Raw genomic sequence first — 12,136 nt, forward strand, 5'->3', positions numbered from 1 at the left:
TTACTGAGAGTATTTACTGTACAGATTACTGAGAGTATTTACTGTATAGATTATTGAGAGTATTTACAGTATAATATAGATTACTGAGAGTATTTACTGTATAATATAGATTACTGAGGGTGTTTACTGTATAGATTACTGAGAGTATTTACTGTATAGATTACTGAGAGTATTTATTGTACAGATTACTGAGAGTATTTACTGTATAATATAGATTACTGAGAGTATTTACTGTATAATATAGATTACTGAGAGTATTTACTGTATAATATAGATTACTGAGAGTATTTACTGTATAATATAGATTACTGAGAGTATTTACTGTATAATATAGATTACTGAGAGTATTTACTGTACAGATTACTGAGAGTATTTACTGTATAGATTATTGAGAGTATTTACTGTATAATATAGATTACTGAGAGTATTTACTGTACAGATTACTGAGGGTATTTACTGTATAGATTACTGAGAGTATTTACTGTACAGATTACTGAGAGTATTTACTGTACAGATTACTGAGAGTATTTACTGTATAATATAGATTACTGAGAGTATTTACTGTATAATATAAATTACTGAGAGTATTTACTGTATAGATTACTGAGAGTATTTACTGTATAATAATTTACTGTATAGATTACTGAGAGTATTTACTGTATAATATAGAATACTGAGAGTATTTAATGTATAGATTACTGAGAGTATTTACTGTACAGATTACTGAGAGTATTTACTGTATAATATAGATTACTGAGAGTATTTACTGTATAGATTACTGAGAGTATTTACTGTATAGATTACTGAGAGTATTTACTGTACAGATTACTAAGAGTATTTAATGTATAGATTACTGAGCGTATTTACTGTACAGATTACTGAGAGTATTTACTGTATAATATAGATTACTGAGAGTATTTACTGTACAGATTATTGAGAGGATTTGCTGTATAGATTACTAAGGGTATTTACTGTATAGATTACTGAAAGTATTTACTGTACAGATTATTGAGAGGATTTACTGTATAGATTACTGAGGGTATTTACTGTATAATATAGATTACTAAAAGTATTTACTGTACAGATTACTGAGAGTATTTACTGTATAATATAAATTACTGAGAGTATTTACTGTATAATATAAATTACTGAGAGTATTTACTGTACAGATTACTGAGGGTATTTACTGTACAGATTACTGAGAGTATTTACTGTATAATATAAATTACTGAGAGTATTTACTGTATAATATAGATTACTGAGAGTATTTACTGTACAGATTACTGAGGGTATTTACTGTACAGATTACTGAGAGTATTTACTGTACAGATTACTGAGAGTATTTACTGTACAGATTACTGAGAGTATTTACTGTATAATATAGATTACTAAGAGTATTTACTGTATAATATAGATTACTGAGGGAATTTACTGTATAGATTACTGAGAGTATTTACTGTATAAATTACTGAGAGTATTTACTGTATAAATTACTGAGAGTATTTACTGTATAATATAGATTACTGAGAGTATTTACTGTATAATATAGATTACTGAGAGTATTTAATGTATAGATTACTGAGAGTATTTAATGTATAGATTACTGAGAGTATTTACTGTACAGATTACTGAGAGTATTTACTGTATAGATTATTGAGAGTATTTACTGTATAATATAGATTACTGAGAGTATTTACTGTACAGATTATTGAGAGGATTTGCTGTATAGATTACTAAGGGTATTTACTGTATAGATTACTGAAAGTATTTACTGTACAGATTACTGAAAGTATTCACTGTACAGATTATTGAGAGGATTTACTGTATAGATTACTGAGGGTATTTACTGTATAATATAGATTACTAAAAGTATTTACTGTACAGATTACTGAGAGTATTTACTGTATAATATAGATTACTGAGAGTATTTACTGTATAATATAAATTACTGAGAGTATTTACTGTACAGATTACTGAGGGTATTTATTGTATAGATTACTGAGAGTATTTACTGTACAGATTACTGAGAGTATTTACTGTATAATATAGATTACTAAGAGTATTTACTGTATAATATAGATTACTGAGAGTATTTAATGTATAGATTACTGAGAGTATTTATTGTATAGATTACTGAGAGTATTTACTGTATAAATTACTGAAAGTATTTACTGTATAGATTACTGAAAGTATTTCTCTATAGATTACTGAGAGTATTTACTGTACAGATTACTGAGAGTATTTACTGTACAGATTACTGAGAGTATTTACTGTACAGATTACTGAGAGTATTTACTGTATAATATAGATTACTAAGAGTATTTACTGTATAATATAGATTACTGAGAGTATTTAATGTATAGATTACTGAGAGTATTTATTGTATAGATTACTGAGAGTATTTACTGTATAAATTACTGAAAGTATTTACTGTATAGATTACTGAAAGTATTTCTCTATAGATTACTGAGAGTATTTACTGTACAGATTACTGAGAGTATTTACTGTATAAACAAGATGTACTGTGAGCAATGCTCACTAAGAATACCCCTCGCTTACCCCAATCTCCCAAAGGGTGTTGTTAATAGGTATAGATTATCTCTTTCCTGAGTGTAAAAATATGGTATGCCTTTGTAGAAGAAAATGGAAGATATAGTCCGAACACAAATCCATGTCATAAACCTATAATTTTGACCTTGAGATCAAAGGTCAAGGTCATAAAGAGGTCATGAATGTACATGACACAGTCTCATGGTGATACACCCATATCTTATGGTATAACTATGTCAAAACCCTATAATCAGTTTTGACCTTGAGGTCAAAGTTCAAGGTCATATAGAGGTCATGAAAGTACTCGACACATCGTCTCATGGTGATACACTCATGTGTCAAATATGATATGCCTATGTCAAAGAACAAAGAAGTCATGGCCCTGACACGAATCCACTGTAAAAACATTTAATTTTGACCTTGAGGTCAAGGTCATATGGAGGTCATGAAGGTACATGACACATCGTCTCATGGTGATACACTCATGTGTCAAATATGGTATGCCTATGTCAAAGAACAAAGAAGTTATGGCCCGGACACGAATCCATTGTAAAAAAAAAAAAAACAACTTTAATTTTGACCTTGAGGTCAAGGGTCAAGGTCATATAGAGGGCATGAAGGTACTCGACACATCGTCTCATGGTGATCCACGTGTGTGCCAAATATGGTATGCCTAAGTCAAAGAACAAGAAGTTATGGCCCGGACACGAATCGGCACAGACAGACAGCCGGACAAACAGACAGACCGAGTGATTCCTATATACCTCCCAGAACTTCGTTCGGGGGGTATAATTACTGAGAGTATTTAATGTATAGATTACTGAGAATATTTACTGTACATATTACTGAAAGTATTTACTGTATAGATTACTGAGAGTATTTACTGTATAGATTACTGAGGGTATTTACTGTATAGATTACTGAGAGTATTTACTGTACAGATTACTGAGAGTATTTATTGTACAGATTACTGAGAGTATTTACTGTAGATTACTGAGAGTATTTACTGTACAGATTACTGAGAGAATTTAGTGTATATATCATTGAGAGTATTTACTACATAGTATAAATTACTGAGAGAATTTACTGAATCTGTGGACGATTCGAATTTGTTGATATGTCCATAATGAATATTATAGGTCCACAATTTTTTTTATTCGCATTTAATAACTTATATTGCATTTTTGTTTCTCCTCATTTGATATCCCTGTTCATGCAAACAAATTTGATGTTATCATAAAATGTAAATCTGATACTGCACATTGTTTTATCGATGGTCATATAGCTATACGTTTTTTCTACATTCTGAGAAATCGAAGATTTTGTAATTGTTTATTTTTTAGAATGCTGAGTCATGGCGGCGGATCTTGATAATTGCAGGATCGGTACATTGGTTAGCAGTAGTGAGTTACGTAATCTTTGGATCCGGAAAACAGCAACCATGGGCTCAGTCATCATATATGAATCTGGTAACACCAAACGGAGAACCCCAAAAGACTTACGGGTCTACCTTAAAAACTCCAGAGAAAGTCAAACCAGATATGAATGGACTAGTGCACTGTACCCGGAATGCAAGTGACATTATTCCAAGTTCCAGTGAATATTCAAAAAATATATAGTTCTTATTCATTTTAGTCGTACTATATGTAAACAGAATTAGAAAATGTTAATTAAGGAACATAATTCCATATTGCTTCGTCGTTAGTACGACATGATATTGATATGTGGTTTGAAATATTTCATTGATACAATGAAAAGGATAAAAAAAAAATTCGTACTACAACCTAAAGTTCTTCCCTTACGTAACTGATACATTTGTCATGTAAAAGTAATTTTAAATACAATCATTCTGAGAGCATTGCATAAGCAATATATGTCCCCTACCAGCGCTCCCATTAATTGGCGGATGTAATATTCTTTTTTCCTTTAGAGTATAAAGCCTTGTGGGCATCATCACACGTGTTTGTTTTAAAAGGGACACGGGTGCAGGGGAGAGTCCTCTATTTACAATTCAAAAACTGGTTAAGAGTACTGTCTCCTAATGTTTACTGATCTTTGCCAACCCTGAGTCAAGGGATTGGTCTAATGTGACCTTAGGTGGTAATGTGTTCCACCGTCGGATCCCAGATGGAAAAACGATCCTTTAAAAGTGTCTGTTCCGACATAAGGAATCTGTAGTCGATGTTGATGGCCTCTAATAGCAGCACAAACAGGATGGAAGAAAGGTACAGATGGAATGGCTACTAGGAAGTGCACCAACACTGCATTTTCTGCTTGTCTCGGAGATGACCTTAAAAACGGATGTCCCGTGTCACAGTAGGTGTGGCACGCTAAGAACCCTCACTGCTCAATGGCCATAAGCGCCGAGCATAGGCCTAAATTTGAAGCCCTTCACAAGTCTTGGTGACGTCTCCATATGAGTGAAAAACTGAAGAACTGAAAAGTCGGGGTCCTTTCCATTGACCCACTCTTCAATTAGACTTCTCCGTCAGACCGGAAATGCGGATATCCTTTTTAAAGTTTGGGAATAGGAAGAAGTCGCTAGGAGCTAGGTCAGGCAAATAGGCAGGATGTCGTATTAATTCATACCTGTTTCGCTCTACATCATCCATTGCAACTTTGCAAGTATGGACTCTCGCGTTGTCCTATTGCAGCAAAACACCTTTAGAGAGTTTACCTTGGCGTTTTTCACGGATGGCGGTTCTCAGCTGGTCTAGCAAGTTTGCGTAGTACACTTCAGTTATTGTACTTCTCTTGGGGGGGGGGGGGGGGGGAATCCAAAATAATAACGCCTTTTGCGTCCCAAAATAATGTGGCCATCACCTTGCCCGCAGATAGTTGCGTCTTGAACTTCTTTGACCTCGGGGATCCAGGCCCAACCCACTGACGACTCTGAGCTTTAGTCTCTGGCTCATAATAATGAACCCAAGTCTCATCTACAGTCACCAGACGCAAAAGAAAATCTTTTGACCTAAAAAGCTTCAAACTTCAACAAGGCGCTGCATACTGATGCTCTGGTTGCCATTTGCTCATCGCTAAGGGATTTGGGGACCTAACGGGCTGTTAGCTTGCGCATACATAAACGATCATGCAAGATTGTTGAAATGCTACCATGTGAAATGCCTAATGCCTGTGCTATTTCTTCCACCTGAATTCGTCTATCAGAGTATACCAGATCCCGAACTTTCTTGCACATTTCCTCGTCGGTGGCATCCAGTGGGCGTCCAGATCTGGTTTCATCTTCTAAAGACATTCTACCACGTTTGAAATTCCCCTACCCAGAATTTAACCTGAGCAAAAGATGATGCAGAAGACTCATAAATATCGGCTAACTCGCTATGTATTTCCTTACCTGTTTTACCTTTTAGATACAAGTACCGAATTATAGCACGGTACTCAACTTTAGAAGAAAAGTATGTCTTTGCATCACTAGCCATATTTGACATTCAATATATATCTTATTAATGACTCGATACGCGTGCAATTTTGTACCCAGGTATAAAACATTGAAACAAGGCATGATAATCGTGACCGTGTCAGTCAATCGCAACTGGGATCGGCTGGTTACTAATTGACTCGCCCTCGTATGTACACTATGATGTTTCACCTGTATATATCACGATTTAGTAAGTAGATGTGTCTTGATTTAGTTTGAATATTAATATTCATAGTGTTTACAACATGAAAAATACTTGGGCGGTTTCGAATAAATATCACATAAACACTATATTCCAAGTTTGACCCTACCCCGTAGATACTAAAACTTTACGAAATTCACAAAGAAATTGCCTCTCTTGATTTTAAACTCAATGCATTCCACGTCCTAGTCGCATCAGGAAGAAATGACATGTTCAATATTTCTAATCTACGACTAGGAACTGTACAATTATTGTCACGAGTGCTGTATCTTAGAATAGTTACCCACTTGTTCGGATTTATTCCTGTACCAATTTAGTAGTTAGCTTGACTCTGTGATGTCAGCTTATTAGATTCCCATCCTGTTTCTAAGTACAAAGAATCCATGGATACCACTTTTGACGATTCTTGCTGCATTCGAGTGAACTCTTTCTAATTTTTCAACATGAAGAAGATAGCAACCAGCCTAACCCTCTAACGCATACTCTAGAAAATCAAGATTTAGTGAATATAATCAACAAGATTATCGAATATAAATAAATTTTTTATCGAATACATGTCGATAGATATATAACAAGACTGTCTAATATAAATAACAATATTACCGAATACAAATAACAAGATTATTGAATATAAACCAAGCTTTATCGCATATAAATATTTATCACATATAAATCAACATTTTCGCATAGAGATATCAAGATAATCGAAAATAAATCAAAATGTTCGCACAATCTAATCGAATGTTCGCATATACGAGGGCTGTTCGATATGCAATGTGTATTGTACCACAGTGCGATAACGCTTTGCACGATTTCGTGGATGATGATACTCTTGAATAGCTCTCTTCAATACCTTTCCAGCGGTAAAAATACGAGCCTTCAGCTCCACATAAACTTATAGTCATTTCAATAGAGCCACTGTTGTAAAAATGGTTGGGAAACGGATTGAGAATATTGAAGAAATTAGTGCTTATATAAAAGTTTGCACAAAACTCGGTCATTCGGTAATGCAGATTTTTCCTGAATTGGGAGAAGTTTATGGGTCTGATAAGGTATCTTATGAGACAGTTCGTGGGTGGAGAAAGAAATTTCTGACTGGCACAAGGTCCATCAAAGATGCAGCAAAATCTGGCCGACCTGTGACTGTAACAGGCAAGGCCAATGTCTCAAAAGTCAGGGAAATAATTGAAAGTGGTGGCAGATACACGATTCGTGATATTGCCAAAGCTGTTGGCATATCGCTATCGCATTTCATTTTGAAGCGTATTTTGAAGGTACGAAATATTTCTGCCAGATGGATACCGCATATATTGGCAGATGGCCAAAAATGGGTACGAGTACAAACCGCTATGCAATATTGCTCAAAATGTTCCTCAAATTCAATCAAAGACAATTTGCAAACATTGTTACTTGTGACGAAACATGGGTTCACTATTTCGAACCAGTAAGAAAAATTGGAAACAAAATACACAGTAGAAGGCCTGTAGTTGCCAAAATAACCACAAGCACAAAGAAGGTTCTTTATTGCATATTCTTATCATATGATGGTATAGCCGTACAAATTCCGGTGTCGAAGGGCAAAAGTGTTACAGGTCGGTATTACCGAGATGTTATATTAAAAAAAGCTCAAGAAATATTATCATAAATGACGCCCTGTGTCAGGATTTAGGCATGTTCGTCTACTTCATGCTCCATCACATACATCTGAGCTTGTGAAACAATGTTTGAAGTCGGAGAAGGTTACCGTCTTGCCACACCCACAATTCTCTCCAGATCTAGCCCCATGCGACTTCTTTTTTCCAAAACTTAACAAGTTCTTATCTGGTCATCATTACAAGTCCCGACAAGCCCATGGCTCAGCCATCAATCAGTGCCTCAGAGATCTACCTAAATCAGTGTACCGTGATACATTTCAGAAATGGATTGAGAGATTGAAATTATGTATTTCAAGCCGCGGAGAATACTTTGATGGGATGTAATGTTCATTTCACTATTTGAGTCGAATGCTTTTGAGATATCGTACAATACACATTACATATCAAACAGCCCTCGTAAATATCAAGATTTTCGCAAATAAATCAAGATTTGCAAAAAATTTACATTTTAGACGCCATAAAGGAGAAACAATCGGGGCTCTTTATCAGAGAAATGTAAACATTGTAAGTTTCACCCTCAAATTAAACACGGCAAAAATTTACAGGAAAAGTAGATGTGCCCGACACAATATTTGCATTCTATCATGGCTTTCTATCCTGTGATCCCAATGATTTAAACTTATCAATCGCAGAAAGTTCAAGTCATTAAAACAAAATTTGAGAATTTAGATAGTGTACTTGAATAAAAGTAAAAAAAAATCTACTATATCAAATACAAACATATGTTTTGAATATTAATGTTTTAGGAATTTTGGACCTTTAGAAGTGGAAAAAATTCAACTTTTTTTAAATTTTAAATCTTATTGTAAATAAAACTTCAACAAACTGAACATACATATAATTGTAGCATCATGACTGGTGTTATAAAACTGTAGCACTACAAATTTCCACGTTTTCTCATTAAGGTTCATTGAAATAGAATCATAACTTGTCATCAATTCTTACCTTTATTTCAGAAATAAATTTCATTTTTATAAATACACGAGGGTATGAACAGGGATGTTTCACGCCATCATACGTCAGAGAGCGCGTTAATGCACTTTCAAAAATGAAGTATATTTCTTATATTTTCATTCTACCTACATTTCTACCAAACATTTCCATCGGAATCCCTAGCCGTTAAAATAGACATACTATATTTATCTGTATTCACACGCGCTCTGTTAACAACCGCAACGCATTTAAGAAATAAAATTCAATTCTGAAAAGATCTGCAACTGCTTTACGCCAGCATACTTAATGAAGTGCTCGTGATTCATAAAAAGTATGCAAACGTGAAGTGTTGCAGTTCAGACCCTCATGCCATTTATTTTTTATTTCTACATTCATACGCACATTGTCAACATCATGAGGAAATGTCTCATTACAACTGGTAAAGAGAGCGAAGGCAAACACATCCAAGATGTCAATTGGAAATGTAAATGTATAACTTTAACAGGAAGTCAAAATAATGCATCTAACTTTTGTGCAACTGGTTCTATAAAATTATGACATCTGTTAGTCCGATACACTTTACCTTACATTCATCATTATACAACTACACACCAAAAATCAGATCAATACCTGCAGAGATAGATGAAAAATGTTTGGAAAATTGAACTCCATGACATTATGAAAGCCTATGAGCCATGAATCCACTGGAAGCAAGTTAATCGGAACCAAAATAAGACTTGTACAAACTTCACATTACATATCAACTAAAATATCTGCAACTGTTACAAAAAGGTCCAGCGTATCACAAAGTTTGGGTAAATTCAGCAGGTCAGCAAGGAGTGCCATGATCTCCCTGAATATATAAATCACAATCCATTTAAAATAAATTTACAGAGAACATATGTGACATGTCTGTATACCGAGTAACTCGGAGTCGAAGTAAAACTATCTCTCTAGATAAATGTGTCACCTGTTAGGGCATCAGTGATTAAATATATCAAATAACAAAACCAGGAACACACATGCTGAAAGTCTTACAGGTTAAAAATTCTAGGATGTGCAGGCGAATAAACGGAAGACAAAGTGATACCCTAGTGTCACCAAGTTTTGCAGACGACATAATGATTCTCATTGTAGATGACATAAAGATCCTTGTCGTGCTATGTTTTGTAGATGACATACTGACCCTCAAATCTTACTATGTTTTGTAGATGACATAATGACCCTCAAGTCTTACTATGTTTTGTAGATGACATAATGACCCTCAAATCTTACTATGTTTTGTAGATGACATAATGACCCTCAAGTCTTACTATGTTTTGTAGATGACATAATGACCCTCAAATCTTACTATGTTTTGTAGATGACATAATGACCCTCAAGTCTTACTATGTTTTGTAGATGACATAATGACCCTCAAGTCTTACTATGTTTTGTAGATGACATAATGACCCTCAAATCTTACTATGTTTTGTTGATGACATAATGACCCTCAAATCTTACTATGTTTTATTGATGGCATAAAGATCCTTGTCTTGCTAAGTTTTGTAGATGACATACTGATCCTCAAGTCTTGCTATGTTTTGTAGATGACATAATGACCCTCAAGTCTTACTATGTTTTGTAGATGACATAATGACCCTCAAGTCTTACTATGTTTTGTTGATGACATAATGACCCTCAAATCTTACTATGTTTTGTTGATGACATAATGACCCTCAAATCTTACTATGTTTTATTGATGACATAAAGATCCTTGTCTTGCTATGTTTTGTAGATGACATACTGATCCTCAAGTCTTGCTATGTTTTGTAGATGACATAATGACCCTCAAGTCTTACTATGTTTTGTTGATGACATACTGATCCTCAAATCTTACTATGTTTTGTTGATGACAAGATGATTCTCAAGTCTTACTATGTTTTTCAGGTGACATAATTATCCTCAAGTCTTACTATGACTTAATTAATTAATTAATGATATAATGATCCTCAACACTTACTCTTTTGTAGATGACATAATGACCCTCAAGTCTTACTATGTTTTGTAAAATAATAATAATAATAATACCATATTTATATAGCACCCTTTTCATACACATGTACGCTCAAAGGTGCATGTTCAAAAGTAGATCGCATAATGATTCCTAAGTGTTGATCTACTCTGCAGGTGACATAATAATCATGCCACTGTTTTAAAACACATATTTGATAAATTTGGGTGTAGTGACTCTTCGTCGGTGGCCTTCAGTGGGCGTCCAGACCTGGCTTTATCTTCTAAAGACGTTCTACCGCGTTTGAATTCCCCTACCCAGAATTTAACCTGAGCATAAGATGGTGCAGAGGACCCATAAACATTGGTTAACTTGCCATGTATTTCCTTGCCTGTTTTTCCTTTTAAATACAAGCACCGAATTATAGCACGGTACTCAACTTCAGATGAAAAGCATGCCTTTGCATCACTAGCCATGTTTGACATTCACTATCTTTTAAAGAATGACTCGATACGCGTGTAATTTTGTACCCAGTGATAAAACCTGTATTAAAACAAGGCATGAAAATCATGACAGCAATTCATTTGTAGTGACAGTAATCAATTGTAGTATGAGGTAGCTCAGTGGGAGAGCATTTGCTTAGTAACAGGGAGGTCAGGAGTTTAAGCCCGGCTCGTGACATAGCCGCACCAAACCTAAGACGTAAACATAAGTTGTAATTGCTCCTTTGCCAAACTCTCTGCATTTAGAAGTGAGAATCACAGGTCTTTCGGATATGATCTTAAAAATTGGAGATCCCATGTCACGGCAGGTGTTGGCACGTTAAAGATCCCTCACTGCTACGTCCATAAGCGCTCTGCATATGTCTAAAGGGCCTCCCCACTTTAGCTGTGACATACGGCCCCCGGTGATTTTGTAAACATCAAAGTTTGAATTATGCAATTTACAATGTCCCGAGATGTTCATTAATGCCTAACTTAAAGGCTTGGCATTTAATTTTACTGAAAAGTTTGTTAACATTAAGAACTATGCCGCTTTTTGACATCGGGTTTGTCTGTTTTTGTTGAATCTCTATTTATATTCGTCGAATGACTGGTTTTTAAAAACCTTTATTATATCAAGAACAAGGTTGTCCATCCAGATTTCTCTTTTGTATTATAAGTCTTTTTTGTAAGAAAGAATTACATCCAAAAGGCCATCTTCACAAGTCAAGGGTTATTTGAGTGCGAGGTAGCGAATCAATAACCCTTGACTTGTGAAGATGCCAAAAGGCAAGACTGGACAATCTTGTGCTAGTGATGAAATTCATAAAAATAAATACCATAACAAGATTTGTTTTTTGAAACACAAATGTCCCCAATAATTGA

At 34.7% G+C, this 12,136-nt stretch overlaps 1 protein-coding gene across 1 annotated transcript in view; it reads left to right on the forward strand.

Annotated features, from left to right (window-relative positions):
- Window positions 1-4,506, forward strand: part of LOC125649366 (vesicular glutamate transporter 3-like) — a 33,598-nt gene extending 29,092 nt beyond the window's left edge. Inside the window, exon 12 of the mRNA XM_048876859.2 lies at window positions 3,894-4,506. Coding sequence (XP_048732816.2) covers window positions 3,894-4,169 — 276 coding nt within the window. The 3' untranslated portion in view covers window positions 4,170-4,506. The remainder of the gene's footprint in view (window positions 1-3,893) is intronic.
- The last annotated feature ends 7,630 nt before the right edge of the window (window positions 4,507-12,136 follow it).

This window comes from Ostrea edulis, chromosome 5, assembly GCF_947568905.1.
Source record: "Ostrea edulis chromosome 5, xbOstEdul1.1, whole genome shotgun sequence".
NCBI lineage: Eukaryota > Metazoa > Mollusca > Bivalvia > Ostreida > Ostreidae > Ostrea > Ostrea edulis.